The sequence below is a fragment of the Rhinoraja longicauda genome, chromosome 5, assembly GCF_053455715.1.
Source record: "Rhinoraja longicauda isolate Sanriku21f chromosome 5, sRhiLon1.1, whole genome shotgun sequence".
Classification (NCBI taxonomy): Eukaryota; Metazoa; Chordata; class Chondrichthyes; order Rajiformes; family Arhynchobatidae; genus Rhinoraja; species Rhinoraja longicauda.
The window spans coordinates 4,033,694-4,050,146 of record NC_135957.1 but is presented as its reverse complement, the minus strand read 5'-3'; the positions used below and the strand labels follow the sequence as shown (position 1 = coordinate 4,050,146).

Below are 16,453 nucleotides of genomic sequence, written 5' to 3'. Positions count from 1 at the left end.
TGCTGCCTGACCCGCTGAGTTACTCCAGCTTTTTGTGTCTACCTTCGATTTTTCCCAGCATCTGCAGTTTATTTTCCCCCACCTCTTTTTTTCAGTTTACTCCCCAACATCTCCACTCAGTCTGAAAAGTCCTGACCTGAAACATCGTCTGTCCATTCCATTCACGGATGCTTACCCATTGAGTTCCTCCAGCAGTTCTGTTTTTCCCTATTACTTTTACTTTACTTCGGGGATACAGCGTGGAAACAGGCCGCTCGGCCCACCGAGTCCATGCCGACCAGCGACCACTAGTTCTATCCTATACGCCAGGGACAAATTACAGTTTTATCAAAGCCAATTAACCTACAAACCTGCACGTCTGGAATGTGGGAGGAATCTGGAGCACCCGGAGACAACCCACGTGGCCACGGGGAGATCACGCAAACTCCGTACAGACAGCACCCAACTCAGGATCGAACCTGGGGCTGTGAGGCAGCAACTCTACCACTGTGCCACCCAGAATTGTTTTTCTGTTTTCAATACTGACAATAGATTGCAATTGAAAGATTAAGATAAATGAGCATGAAATAATCTTTTATAAATTTTGCAGTGGGTCTTGCTTTTGGTTTCCAACCATTAAGGGCTGCAGGGAAAATCCTGGGAACTAAAGGCCGGTGAGCTTAACATCTGTAGTTGGAAAGTTACTGGAGAGTATTCTGATGGATAGGTTATACAGACATTTGGATGGGCAAGGGCTGATTGGGGATAGTCAGCACGGTTTGTACGTGGGAGGTCTTCTCTCACAAATCTGATCGTTTTTTTCGAAGACGTGACCAAAAAGGTCGATGAGGGCAGAGCTGTAGATGTTGTAAATGTGGACCAACAAAGCATTCGACAAGATTCCATGTGGGATCCAAGGAGAAATGGCTGAATGGACAGCAAATTTGCTCCATGGAAGGAAGCAGAGGGTTTTGGTGGAAGGTTGCTTCTCGGACTGTTGGCCTGTGACTAGTGGTGTGCCTCAGGGTTCGGTGCTGGGCCCATTACTGTTTGTCACCTCTACCAATGATTTGGATGAGAACGTACATGGCAAGATTAGCAAGTCTGCAGATGTTATAAAAATGGGTGGTTTTGCACATTGTAATAATGGTTGTGATAATTTGCAGCAGGATCTTGATCAGCTGGCCAGGTGGGCTGAGGAATGGTTGATGGAATTTAACAGGCATGTGAGGTGTTGGATCCTGTCATGAGCAGGACCAACACTGTGAATGGTGGGGCTCTGGGGAGTGTTGTGGAGCAGAGGGATCTAGGAGTGCAGGTGCATGGTTCCTTGAAGGTGGAGTCGCAGGTGGATAAGGTGGTCAAAAAGGCTTTTGGCACTTTGGCCGTCATCAGTCAGAGTATTGCGTATAGAAGTTGGGAGGTCATGTGGCAGTTGTACAAGACGTTGGTGAGGCTGCATTTAGAATATTGTGTTCAGTTCTGGGCACCATGTTATAGGAAAGATGTTGTCAAGCTTGAAAGGGTTCAGAGGAGATTCATGAGGACGTTGCCAGGACTGGAGGGTCTGAGCTCTAGGGAGAGGTTGAGTAGGCTGGGACTATTCCTTGGAGCACAGGAGGATGAGGGGTGGTCTTATAGGGGTGTACAAAATCATGAGAGGTATGTATCAGCTGGATGCACAGAATCTCTTGCCTAGTGTAGGTGAATCGAGGACCAGAGGACATAGGTTTAAGGTGAAGGGAAAAGATTTAATAGGAATCTGAGGAGTAACTTTTTCCACACAAAGGGTGGTGGGTGTATGGACCAAGCTGCCAGAGGAGGTAGTTGAGGCTGGGACTATGCCAATGTTTAAGAAACAGTTAGACAGGTACATGGATGGGACAGGTTTAGGGGGATATTGTCCAAACGTGGGCAGGTGGCACTAGTGTAGCTGGGACATGTTGTTCGGTGTGGGCAAGTTGGGCCAAAGGGCCTGTTTCCACACTGTATCACTCTGACTCTAACTGCAATCCTGTGGCCAGCCACTGTTCATTGCAATATCCTTTCAGGTCCTTGACCCAGATGAGGCAGTCGGCTGTGAAAGGGAATTGGTATTCCTACCTTGTAGAGCTGACTGTCTGTGCATCTTATGTGGCACCCTTGAATCACCTCCTAGGGACGGCACAGCAGTAGAGTTGCTGCCCCACAGTGCCAGAGACCTGGGCTCACTTCTGACCATGGGTGCTGTCTGTATGGAGTTTGTACTTTCTCCCTGTGGCCACGTGGGCTTTCTACGGTTTGTAGACGGTCAAGTTTGTAGGTTAATTGGTCGTCTGTAAGTTGTCCCTAGTGCGTAGGATAGGACTAGTGCACGGGTGATCGTTGGTGGGCACGGACTCAGTGGGACAATGGGCATGTTTCCACACTGTATCTCTAAACTCAACTCTATCTGAGGAAGGATGTGCTGGTTTCGGGGAGGGTCCAGGGGAGGTTCATGAGAATCATCTCGGGGATCAGAATCAGAATTAGAATGACCTTTAATGTCATCCAAAAAAAACCACGTCTTTTGGACGAGATTTCGTCACCCACAGTCCAACAGTAAGAGCAATAAAATAAACAATTTCACACACAACCACAAACCATCACAAAACAAACAAAAAAACGAAACATCCATCACAGTGAGTCTCCTCCAGTCACCTCCTCACTGTGATGGAAGGCCAGAATGTGCACTCGCTGGAGTTTAGACGGCCAAGGGGGTATCTCTTTGAAAACTACCGAATAATGAAAGGGTTGGATAGAGTGGATGTGGAGAGTATGTTTCCAGTAGTGGGAGTGTCTAGGACCAGAGGCCACAGCCTCAAGTAAAAGGACATACCTAAAACTAAAGCTACAGAGGCAAAATGGCCACCTATGTATGTTCTGCATTGTGCTGTCCATCACGAATGGTCTAATAATGATCCTTCTGGTCATTTTACAGGTCATGAACCAGGGCTCGCACAGCTTGTGAACTATTACCGAGGCGCTGACAAACTCTGCCGCAAAGCATCACTCGTCAAGTATGTAAAACATCTGCTCGTTTTGACTGTTGTACTGGAGGTCAAATCACCAGGTTGCTTTAAGGTCGTATGTGATAGCAGCAGAATCAGGCCATTCGGCCCATCAAGTCTACTCCGCCAATCAATCACGGATGATCTATCTCTCCCTCCTAACCCCGTTCTCCTGCCTTCTTCCCATAACCCCTGACACCCATACTGATCAAGAATCTGTCCGCTTTAAAAATATCCAATGACTTGGTCTCCACAGCCATCTGACTAAAGAAATTCCTCCTCATCTCCTTTCTAAAGATACGTCCTTTTATTTTGAGGCTGTGCCCTCTGGTCCTGGACTATCCCACGAGTGGAAACATTCATTGACTTGGCCTCCATAGCCGTCTGTTTTGAGTCGTAGGCTTCTCATTTTGGAAGCTGAGGCCGTTGATGAAAACCACTTTCTGTCGACATTTGTGGGAGCTATTGGCTGCAGGGTTTCCTAATTACAGCAACATCCACACCACAATGTGATCACTTTGGGAAATTCTGAGGAACTGCAGGTCAAGTGAAGTTTATTTGTCACATACACATACACGATGTGCAGTGAAATGAAAGTGGCAATGCTTGCGGATTGTGCACAAAAAAGAATTACAGTTACAGCATATAAATAAAGTTAATATAGAGAAGACAAAATTTAGTCCCTGGAGTTATAAAAGTTAGCAGTCCTGATGGCCTGTGGGAAGAAACTCCGTCTCATCCTCTCCGTTTTCACAGCGTGACAGCGGAGGCGTTTGCCTGACCGTAGCATCTGGAACAGTCCATTACTGGGGTGGTAGGGGTCCCTCATAATCTTGCTTGCTCTGGATCTGCACCTCCTGATGTATACGTCCTGCAGGGGGACGAGTGTAGTTCCCATGGTGCGTTCTGCCGAACGCACTACTCTCTGCAGGGCCATCCTGTCCTGGGCAGAGCTGTTCCCAAACCAGACTGCAATGTTGCCGGACAGGATGCTCTCTACAGCCCCAGAGTAGAAGCAATGAAGGATCCTCATAGACAATTTCCTCAGCTTTATTAAAAAATGACAGTTTTGGAGTAACTCAGCAGGCCAGGTAGCATCTCTACAGAACATGGACAGGAGTTATTTCAGTTCGGGACCCTTCTTCAGACTGGTGGAGGAGCGTGGGTGAAAGTAAACATGCGTTACAGCTTTCAAAAGTAAACATGCAGGTACTTGGCCTTCAAAACGAGATGATTCGAGTATCAGAGTAAAGAGGTCCTTCTGCAGTTGTACAGGGCCCTGGTGAGACCACATCTGGAGTATTGTGTGCAGTTTTGGTCTCCTAATTTGAGGAAGGACATCCTTGCTATTGAGGCAGTGCAGCGTAGGTTCACGAGGTTAATCCCCGGGATGGCGGGACTGTTATATGAGGAAAGATTGAAAAGACTGGGCTTGTATTCACTGGAATTTAGAAGGATGAGAGGGGATCTTATAGAGACATATAAAATTATGAAAGGACTGGACAAACGAAATGCAGGAAAAATGTTCCCAATGTTGGGGGAGTCCAGAACCAGGGGCCACATTCTAAGAATACAGGGGAGGCCATTTAAAACTGAGAAGAGAAAAAACTTTTTCACCCAGAGAGTTGGGAATTTGTGGAATTCTCTGCCACAGAGGGCAGTGGAGGCAAATTCACTGGATGGATTTAAGAGAGAGTTAGATAGAGCTCTAGGGGCCAGTGGAATCAAGGGATATGGGGAGAAGGCAGGCATGGGTTACTGATTGTGGATGATCAGCCATGATCACAATGAATGGCGGTGCTGGTTCAAAGGGCCAAATGGCCTCCTACTGCACCTATTTTCTATGTTTCTATGTAAGAATGGTGGAAGAGAGGTGGGGGCGGGACCAAGCGTGGCAGGTAATGGGCGATCACAGGGAAGGGAGGGGGGGGGGGGGGTGGTAGATAGGCAGGTGGTTGGACATAGGCCAGAGATGGAAAAAAGAGTGTGAGGGGGATAAAAAAGATTGAAGAGGAATGGGAGTGTTGGGGAGAAAGGGGTGGGGGCTTTGCTAAAGGTTACGTAAAATTGGACAATTCAATGTTCATGCCGTTGGGTTGTAAAGCTACACAAGTGGAGTATGAGGTGTGGAGTAGGAAGGAACTGCAGATGCTGGTTTACGCTGAGGGTAGACACAGTGCTGTTGTAACTCAGCGGGACAGGCAGCATCCTTGGGTAGAAGGAATGGGTGGGGTTTCGCGTAGGTTTACTAGGTTAATTCCCGGAATGGCGGGACTGTCATATGTTGAAAGACTGGAGCTACTAGGCTTGTATACACTGGAATTTAGAAGGATGAGAGGAGATCTTAACGTATAAGATTATTAAGGGGTTGGACATGTTAGAGGCAGGAAACATGTTCCCAATGTTGGGGGAGTCCAGAACCAGGGGCCACAGTTTAAGAATAAGGGGTAGGCCATTTAGAACTGAGACGAGAAAAAACATTTTCAGTCAGAGAGTTGTGAATCTGTGGAATTCTCTGCCTCAGAAGGCAGTGGAGGCCAATTCTCTGAATGCATTCAAGAGAGAGCTGGATAGAGCTCTTAAGGATAGCGGAGTCAGGGGGTATGGGGAGAAGGCAGGAACGGGGTACTGATTGAGAATGATCAGCCATGATCACATTGAATGGCGGTGCTGGCTCGAAGGGCTGAATGGCCTCCTCCTGCACCTATTGTCTATTGGGTCAAGACCCTTCTTCAGACCGAATGCGAGGCGCTGTTCCTGTAGTCTACGTGTGGCCTCACTCTGGCAATGGAGGAGGCCCAGTACAGGAAGGTGAGTGTGGGAAGTGGATTTAAAATGGTCGGCAACCATGAGATCCGGCCAGCCTGCCTTCCTCTTTGGCTCTTGCATCACCTCCAACATGCATTGCAATATGCATGACCTCCAACTTGAGAAATCTGCTTGTGTTGACAGAAAATAAACGTGACTGTCCTTGCTGTTTCAGAGGACTACTTTAGAAACAATTGACATTGATTGGAGCTTCCTCGTATTTTTGCCACAGTCTTCTGGTTACAATACAATACAATATATCTTTATTGCAATTGCACAGGGGTACAACGAGATTGGGAATGCAATTACGATGCAATAAATTAATTAGCTAGTCAGTATAAATTTATACAACCCAGTGAAACAAAATTAGAAACAGTTTTAAACAGTATAAAGTGCAAGTAGATCTGTGCCGGTTCACTGTGCGATGTGACCATCCGGCTCAGCAGGACCGGTTCATAGCAGCTATGGCCCTGGGGATGAAGCTGTTCCTGAGTCTGGAGGTGCGGGCGTAGAAGGCCTTGTATCGTCTGCCCGATGGTAGAATTTCGAACAGACTGTTGCAGGGGTGTGAGGAGTCTTTGTGAATGCTAGTGGCTTTTCTGAGGCATTGTGAAACTCTGATACTGAAACTCTTGCATGGCAATGGTGCAGGAGAATAGCTCCATGCATGCAGTCTTTAAAGGCAAAGTAGTCAAGTCAAGTCAAGTCAATTTTATTTGTATAGCACATTTAAAAACAACCCACGTTGACCAAAATGCTGTACATCAGTGCAGGTACTAAGAAACAAACATACAATGGCACACAAACATAACAGCACATACATAAACAGTTCACAGCGCCCCCCCCCCCCCCCCCCCCCAGAGGGCCTCAAACGCAAGGGAGTAGAAATAGGTTTTGAGCCTGGACATAAAGGAGTGGATGGAGGGCAGCATATTTCATGGGACGGTTGGCTCAACCACTGAACTGCACTTCAATGTGTAGGAAGGATCTGCAGATGCCAGTTTAAACCGGATAGACACAAAATGCTGGAGCAACTCAGCGGGTCAGGCAGCATCTCTGGAGAGAAGGAATGGGTGACTTTTCGGGTCAAGACCCTTCTTCAGAAGAAGGACTTCTTTTTGAAGTAGAGTCCCGATCCAAAACGTCACCCATTCATTCCTTCTCTCCAGTGATGCTGCCTGACCCGCTGAGTTACTCCAGCATTTTGTGTCAATCTTAGCTGGACTTTAAATTTGCTTTAATTTGAAATGAAGAAACTTCACATCCTTAATGTTACAAGAGGTGTGCCCAAAACCTTTGGCCAGTTATTAGTTTTTTTGCAGATTTGGTGGTGGTGGCCCTTAGTGTTGGGGTGGCACGGTAGCACAGCGGTAGAGTTGCCGCCTCAGTGCCAGAGACCCGGCTTGATCCTGACAATGGTCGTTGTCTGTACAGAGTTTGTACGTTTTCCCTTTGACTGCGTGGGTTTTCCCCCCGAGTGCTCCGGTTTCCTCTCACAATCCGAAAGCGTGCGGGTTTGTAGGTTAGAGAAAAAAAACTGCAGATGCTGGTTTGAATCGAAGGTAGACACAAAATGCTGGAGTAACTCAGCGGGACAGGCAGCATCACTTCAAAAAGGGAGCCTGAAGAAGGGTCTCGAACCGAAACGTCACGCACTCCTCTCCAGAGATGCTGCCTGTCCCGCTGAGTTACTCCGGCATTTTGTGTTTGTAGGTTAATTGGCTTTGGTAAATTGGAAATTGTCCTCTCTAGTGTAGGATAGTGCTAGTGTGCGGGGATCGCTGGTCGGCACAGACTCGGTGGGCCGAAGGGCCTGTTTCCAGAGCACCCAGTGGAAGCCCGCACGGTCACGGGGAGAACGTGCAAACTCCACACAGACAGCACCCGAGCTCCGGATGGAGCCCGGGCCTCTGGAGCTGTGAGGCAGCGGCTCCACCAGCTGCGACACCGTTGTCCAAATCATGAGTTGGATTTCTAGCCTCTGCAGTGTCAGCCTAACTGACAGTAATAATGCTGCCGTTGCCTTGAAAGCCTTGACAATTGCCAATTGCCATTGCGAGGAAGAAACGTAGTTAAGTTTAGAGATACTGCGTGGAAACAGGCCCTTCGGCCCTCTGACCCCAGGCCAACCACTGATTACCCCGCACATCAACACTATCCTACACACTAGGGACAAATTTATACTTTACAGAAGCAAATGAACCTACAAACCTACGTTTTTAGAGTGTGGAACGAAACCAGAGCACCCGAAGAAAACACACGCAGGTCACGGAGAGAACGCACAAACTCCGTACTGACAGCACCCGTAGTTAGGATTGAACCCTGGCCTCTGGCGCTGTGAGGCAGCAACTCTACCGCTGCACCACCGTGCCGCCCTGAACCAGCAATTGGTCAATTGGCAGCTGCCAAGCCCAGGAGCTCCTGGACAACAGTCTGTTCACTGTAAAACCAAATTCCTTGTCATTTACAAAGATCTTCTCTGGGCATTACCAGAAACGCTACAATTTTAAGAAAGACACAAGAAACCGTAAGTGCTTTAGGTTTATGGTCACGGTGGCGCAGCGGTAGAGTTGCCGCCTTACAGCGAATGCAGCACCGGAGTCCCGGGTTCAATCCTGACTATGGGTGCTGTCTGTACGGAGTTTGTACGTTCTCCCCGTGACCTGCGTGGGTTTTCTCCGAGATCTTCGGTTTCCTCCCACACTCCAAAGACGTACAGGTTTGTAGGTTAATTGGCTTGGTAAATGTAAACATTGTCCCTAGTGGGTGTAGAATAGTGTTAATGTGCGGGGATCGTTGGTCGGCGCGGACCCGGTGGGCCGAAGGGCCTCTTTCTGCGCTGTATCTCTAACCTAAACTAAACTTTATTGTCTCGTGTACGAAGGTACAGTGCAAAGCTTTTGTTTGCGTGTGATCAAATCAAATGCGTAATACTGTACATGAATACAATCAAGCCCGGCTCAAGTACAAAAGCTAGAGTGGAGAGAAAGATACCAGAGTGCAGAATATAGTTCAAACATTCACTAGCTACAGGGAGAGAGAGATTGGACAGACTTTGATTGTTTTCTCTGGAACGTCAGAGCTTGAAGGGGGGGCTTCAGTCTTTAGTGATGCAGCGTGGAAACAGACCATTCGGCCCACCGAGACCACGCCGACCATGCCGATAGTACACTAGCACTATCCCACACACTAGGGACAATTTACAAATTACAGAAGCCAATTAATCTACAAACCTGCATGCCTTCGGAGTGTGGGAGGAAACCGGAGCACCCGGAGAAAACCCACGCGGTCACAGGGAGAATGTACAAACTCCGTACAGACAGCGCCCGTAGTCAGGATGGAACCCAGTTCTCTGGTGCTGTAAGACAGCAACTCTACCGCTGTGGCACACCGCCCCAACTGTTTGAAGCTTATAATATTATGAGAGGTATAGATGGGGTAGACATTCAGAACTTTTTGGATGGAAATATCAAATACGAGGGGGCATAGCTTCCTGGTGAGTGGGACAAAGTGTAAAGGAGATGTTTTGGGCAAGAGTTTTAGAATGCTTGGAATGTGCTGATATTTCTCCTCTGGACTGGGATGATAATGGATTTAGCCACTTGACTAGGAGAGTCAAGGCAGTTATTATGGAAACTAATTCAATGGTGGTAGTGGAGGCAAATAGGATATTGGCATTGAAGAGGCTTGCATATGCACAAGGGTGTGCAGGGATATGGATGATGTGCAGGCAGATGGGTTGGTCTTGGCATCTTGTTTGGCACAGACATTTGGGGCTGAAGGACCTGTTCCTGTGCTGCACTGTTCGATACTCTATGTTCTCAGCAACACGAAAGTACTGGAGCAACTCAGTGGGTCAGGCAGGATCTGTGGAAGGAGTGTGCAGATGATGTTTCGGCTCGGGACCCTTCTTCAGACCAAAAAAAAGGGTCTTCAGTCTGCTGAAGGGTCCCACCCAAAATGTCATCTGTTCATTCCTTCCAGCGTATGGGCGGTCACGGTGGCGCAGCGGTAGAGTTGCTGCCTTACAGCGAATGCAGCGCCGGAGACCTGGGTTCCATCCCGACTACGGGCGCTGTCTGTACAGAGTTTGTATGTTCTCCCCGTGACCTGCGTGGGTTTTCTCCGAGATCTTCGGTTTCCTCCCACACTCCAAAGATGTGCAGGTTTGTAGGTTAATTGTCTTGGTAAATGTAAAAATTGTCCCTAGTGGGTGTAGGATAGTGTTAATGTGCGGGGATTGCTGGTTGGCGCGGAACTGGTGGGCCGAAGGGGCTTGTTTCCGTGCTGTATCTCTAAACTAAACTAAACTAAGATGATGCTTGACACAGTGTTTCCACAGCACTTTGTGTTTTGGTAATCAATTTTAACTGCTAAGGTGGGAGAAAAAATGTAGAAAAAACCCGTAATATTGTAAAACTCCCGTGGAAAAGTCTCATTGTTTTGTTGGGTGGTCATTTTGATGTGTGAATGACCAATGTCTGGACATTTGGAGATGATTATGTCGCCTCACCACATCATGAAGGTTTTCTCTCTCTAGAGTCAAATACTAGAGGGCTTAGCTTTGAGGAGATAGGGGCAAAGTTTACAGGAGACATGCAGAGCAGGGGTTTATTACACACGTGAGTGGTGAGTACCTGGAATAGACTGCCAGGGGTGGTAGTTGAAGCAGATGTTAGTGGCATTTTGAAAACCTTTGTATAGGCATGTGGATACGCAAGGAATGGTGGGATATGGGTTACCTGCAGGTAAATAAGCAATGGTCTTGACATCATGTTCAGCACAGACATTGCGGGCCGAAGGGCCTGTCCTTGTGCTGTACAGTTCTATAAGTGAACACTCTGCTCAGGATTTCACTGTACTAAGGACATAGGTTTACGGCGAGAGAGGAAAGAGTTAATTGAAACCTGAGGTGCAACGTTTTTTGTACACAAAGGGTGGTAGGTATATGGAATGGGCTGCCAGAGGTGGTAGTTGAGGCTGATGCTCTCACAACATTGTGTAGGAAGGAACTTCAGTGACTTGTTTTTACACTGAAGATAGACTGAAGAAGGGTTTTGACCTATTCCTTTCCTCCAGAGATGCTGCTTGAACCGCTGAGTTACTCCAGCATTTTGTGTCTATTGCAACATTTGGACAGATACATGTATAGGAAATGTTTGGAGGGTTATGGGCTAAATGCAGGCGGGTGGGACTGGTGTGGATGGGTCATGTTGGTCGGCGTGGGCAAGTTGGGCCGAAGGGCCTGTTTCTGCTCTCTCCAGCTTTCTCGACGGAGATGTGATTTTTCCCCGTATCGTATCTCCGTCCCCACTGCGGCCTAACATCGAGGAGTTGGTGGCCTTTCCTGGAGACCGGCCCGGCGCTTCATGCTGTGGGCACGGCGCAGACTTTAACATCGTGGAGCTTGCGATTCTTTGCCGGGGATCGACTGCGGAGAGCTCCAACCGCGGGGCCTGTGGACTTTAACACCGTGAAGCCCGCGGTCTCTGGTGAGAAGAGGCCGACTCGGGAGCTCCATGCCGCGGAGAGTTTCAACCGTCCCGACGCGGGGAGTTTCGATCGTCCCGACGCGAGGGCCTCGGACAGTCGGCAGCGGCGACTGTGGACGGTTCAACAGCCCCGACCGCGGGTGAACAAAGAGGAAGCTGATTGGACTTTATTACCTTCCATCACAGTGAGGAATGTGGAATCCGCTGTGGTGGATGTTCATGTTACATTTTACTTCATGTGGCTGTGTGTCTTGTTGCTTTTCACTCAGTATGGCTGTAGGTAACTCAAATTTCACTGGGCAATAAATTGAATCTTGACTGATATGCTTTTATTTCAAAACTAGGCTGATCAAGTCGATCCCGGAGCTGGAGTCATGCACCTGGTTTCCTGAATCCTACGTCATCTACCCCACGGGGCTGCAAGCCCCAGCCATCCCCTTGCAGAATGGAATAAAAGTGCAAAGAAGCAACGTGAGGACAGACGACCGGGAGGTGTTCCTGGCATCGCACCACAAGAGGCAAGGGAGTGCAGAGCGGAACGTGTGGATAGCCAAGTCTTCGGCCGGTGCCAAAGGTAAATCACAGGACAGATGACTAATATCCACGGCTAATGGAGGTCTTGTTCACATTAGAGATACAACGTGGAAACAGGCCCTTCGGCCCACCGGGTCCGCGCCGACCAGCGATCCCCTGCACTATCCTACACCCACTAGGGAGAATTTTTACATTTCACCAAGCCAATTAACCTACAAACCTGTGTGTTTTTGGAGTGTGGGAGGAAACCGAAGGTCTCGCGGTCACGGGGCGAACGTACAAACTTCGTACAGACAGCACCCGTAGTCGGGATGGAACCCAGGTCTCTGGCGCTGCATTCGCTGTAAGGCAGCAACTCTACCGCTGTGCCACCGTGACCACCTGTATCGTGACAAGGACACCTAAGGTGGAAAAAATAAAGTTTAGATACGAGGAACTGCAGATACTGGAGAACATGGATGGGTGAGGTTTTGTGTCAGGCCCCTTCTTCAGACGGATTGTGGTGGTGGGAATTGTCGTAGATTTTCAAAATTTGCGTGTTCTAAAAAATTTATATCTTCAATATATAAATCATTACAAAAATCTAGTCCAAAGATAGGAATTCAAAAATCAAGACAAAGATGGGAAACAGATCTGAATATTAGCATTGATGAACCAAGTTGGGAAAGATTGTGTTTAGACAGTATGAAAAATACTATCAATGTGAGATATAGTTTAGTACAATATGATTTTTTACATCAATTATATTTAACTCCGAAAAAATTAAACAAATTAAACCAAACTTATCTGAAATTTGTTTTAGATGCAACCAAGATGTGGGTACTTTTTTACACTCCACATGGGCATGTCCGAAGGTAACCCCTTTTTGGAAAGACCCCCCAAAATTTTTTGGACAATTGATGAAGAATACATGTATAATCGAATTTATAATGTAGGTATCATTGGGTACTATGAGTTGTAGCATGTATGTGCTTTGTTAAAATCAATTTTTTAAATTTTATTAAAAAAATTGCGTGTTAAGATTCAGGGGAAGGGTCCCGACCCGAAACGTCACCTATTCCTTTTATTCAGTGATGCTGTCTGACCCGCTGATTCACTCCGGTTTTTGTGTCAATCCAAATGTAAGACTTGTATTTGCTGGCTGTTGAAGAAGAAAGGACTTTGTCTTTATCTGTGTTTTATGACCATGGGATCACTTTGCAGTGTGGAATGGTCGGACCAAATAAGACCACAAAACACAGGAGCAGAATAGGGCCATTTGGCCCATTGAGTCTGCCCCGCCATTCAATCATGGCTGATCTATCTTTCCCCATCAATCCCATTCCCCTGCCTTCTCCTCGTCTTTGATGCCCGTACGAATCAAGAACCAGTCAATCTCCGCATTAAAAATACCCAATGACTTTGCCTTCTCTGCCACCTGTGGCAATGAATTCCACAGATTTGCCACTCTCTGGCTAAAGGTTTGTTTGGAATGTTTTGGGGAGTGCTCTAATTATAATCCCTGATCTAAATAGAATCTCGCTTAGACAGGCACAAAGGTACTGGAGTAACTCAGTGGTTCAGGCAGCCATGTCTGGACAAACAGGCCCTTGGAGTCAGGGGCAGCACGGTGGCACAGCGGTAGAGTTGCTGCCTTACAGCGAATGCAGCGCCAGAGACCCGGGTTCCATCCCGTCTGTACAGAGTTTGTACGTTCTCCCCATGACCCGCGTGGGTTTTCTCCAAGAACTTCGGTTTCCTCCCACACTCCAAAGACGTACAGGTATGTAGGTTCATTGACTGGGTAAAATGTTAAAAAAATTGTCTCTAGTGTGTGTAGGATAGTGTTAATGTGCGGGGATCGCTGGGCGGCGTGGACTCGGTGGGCCGAAGGGCCTGTTTCCGCGCTGTATCTCTAAATCTAAATCTAAACTTTTGAAGATTTACGAGACCCTTCCTCAGCCTGAGAGTCGGGGGAGAGGCAACCAGAGGTATGAAAAGGTTCAGAACACATTGTAGCCGGCACCAATGACCAAGGAAAGGTGGAGCCCACAATGGTCTATTGTTGGTTGTGGAGGAGGTGATAACGAGGGGTTAAAAGGATGCAAACAGTGGAACTGACAGGACGATGGGGGTAATGTGAAAAAATAATAGATTGGAACGACAGCTTTAATTATCGAAAGGCGAGATCGGAGAACTTCAAGGGTCATCTGAATTACTAACTGCTTCTGTCTTCATAAAGTGTGGGAAGGAAGTGCAGATGCTGGTGTAAACCGAAGACAGACACAGAATGCTGGAGTAACTCAGCGGGACAGGCAGCATCTCCAGAGAATCTTGAAATGTCACCCATTCCTTCTCTCCAGAGATGCTGCCTGTCCTGCTGAGTTACTCCAGCATTTTGTGTCTACCTTCTCTCTTCATAAATGCAGCCTGATTTGCTTGGGCAAAACGCAAAGCATTTTGTGTCTACCTCCACCTGGTCACAACATGGACTTTCTGATTGCACATGCTGTGTGATTTCCATTTGAACCGATGCATTGATGTCTCTCTCCAGGTGCTGGGATTTTTATTTCTTCTGACGCCAATGAATTGTTGGACTATATCGATAATCAAGGTCAAGTTCACGTGATTCAAAAATACCTCGAGAGACCATTACTGTTAGAACCAGGACACCGAAAGTTTGACATCAGGTCAGTTTAATTTAATTAATATTTCTGGACAGCCGTCCTCTTCCTTGTAGCGATCCTGAGCAGTAGGTGAGGAGCTGTTTTCTGCTGGATTGGAAGTGGGTTCCCACCAATCCCATTATTTTCTGATGGCCCTGCCTTCAAATTATTTTTTTTGTAATAATCTTTTCCAATGTCTTGAGAGTTATGTTCATCCTTGTGAGCTGCAGATTCAGTTCTTCAGCTACACCTCCAGATTCAGCTACAGTTTCTTCCCAGCTGTTATCAGGCAACTGAACCATCCCACCACAACCAGAGAGCAGTGCTGAACTACTATCAACCTCAGTGGTGACCCTCGGACTATCCTTGATCGGACTTTGCTGGCTTTACCTTGTACTAAACGCTATTTCCTTATCATGTATCTACACTCTGTAAATGGCTTGATTGTAATCATGTATTGTCTTTCTGCTGACTGGATAGCCAGCAACAAAAGCTTTTCACTGCACATGCGACAATAAACTCAACTAGATCATAACCATGCCCTTCTTCTAAAATAGTTGTCTTCACTTTAACGCCCACTACCATACATCCATCTCAAAATTGCCCATCAGTTTGCATGTATGTCCTCGGGTAATGTGAAAAAATAATAGATTGGAACGACAGCTTTAATTATCGAAAGGCGAGATCGGAGAACTTCAAGGGTCATCTGAATTACTAACTGCTCCTGTCTTCATAAATGTGTGTGAAGGAACTGCAGATGCTGGTGTAAACCGAAGACAGACACAGAATGCTGGAGTAACTCAGCGGGACAGGCAGCATCTCTGGAGAGACTTGAAACGTCACCCATTCCTTCTCTCCAGAGATGCTGCCTGGCCCGCTGAGTTACTCCAGCATTTTGTGTATCTTCTCTCTTCATAAATGCAGCCTGATTTGCAGGCAAAACGTGAAGTGCTTGAGTAACTCAGCGTGCCAGGCGGCATCAGTGGAGGAAAGGGACAGATGATGCTTCAAATCAACTCTGAAGAAGGGTCCTGACCCAAAAGCCACCTCTCCATTTCCCTGCACAGATGCTGCCTGACCTGTTGTGTTCCTCCAGCACTTTGTGTTTTGCAGTGGATTCCAGCATCTTGCAGTTCCTTGTGTTATAGTTCATAGGTTATAGGAGCAGAATTAGACCATCCGGCCCATCAAGTCTACTCCGCCATTCAATATTGGTTGATTTATCGCTCCCTCAACCCCATTATTTTATTTAGTTTAGAGATACAGGCCCTTTCGGCCCACTGGGTCTGCACCGACCAGCGATCCCTGCACACTAACACAATCCTGCACCCAATGGGGACAATTTTTACATTTGCCAAGCCAATTAACCTACAAACCTGCACGTCTTTGGAGTGTGGGAGGAAACCGAAGATCGCAGCTCTAACCCACGCAGGTCACGGGGCGAACGTACAAACTCCTTACAGACAGCACCCGTAGTCGGGATGGAACCCGGGTCTCCGGCGCTGCATTTCCTGTAAGGCAGCAACTCTACCGCTGCGCCACCATGACCGCCCTTTCTCCTGCCTTCTCCCCATAACCTTTGCCGCCCTTGCTAATCAAGCACTAATAAATCTCCGCTTTAAAAATACCCAATGTTGGGGGAGTCCAGAACCAGGGGCCACAGTTTAAGAATAAGGGGGAGGCCATTTGGAACGGAGATGAGGAAAAACATTTTCAGTCAGAGAGTTGTGAATCTATGGGATTCTCTGCCTCAGAAGGCAGTAGAGGCCAATTCTCTGAATGCATTCAAGAGAGAGTTAGATAGAGCTCTTAAGGATAGCGGAGTCAGGGGGTATGGGGAGAAGGCAGGAACGGGGTACTGATTGAGAACGATCAGCCATGATCACATTGAATGGCGGTGCTGGCTCGAAGGGCCGAATGGCCTACTCCTGCACCTTTTGTCTATTGTATGGGGCATGAATTCTGT

General features: G+C 47.5%; 1 protein-coding gene across 1 annotated transcript in view; it reads left to right on the top strand.

The window, feature by feature from the left end:
• ttl (tubulin tyrosine ligase) overlaps nucleotides 1-16,453 on the top strand; it is a 37,098-nt gene that overhangs the window by 7,292 nt on the left and 13,353 nt on the right. The window contains exons 2-4 of the mRNA XM_078398793.1: nucleotides 2,939-3,017; nucleotides 11,653-11,882; nucleotides 14,376-14,511. Coding sequence (XP_078254919.1) covers nucleotides 2,939-3,017; nucleotides 11,653-11,882; nucleotides 14,376-14,511 — 445 coding nt within the window. The remainder of the gene's footprint in view (nucleotides 1-2,938; nucleotides 3,018-11,652; nucleotides 11,883-14,375; nucleotides 14,512-16,453) is intronic.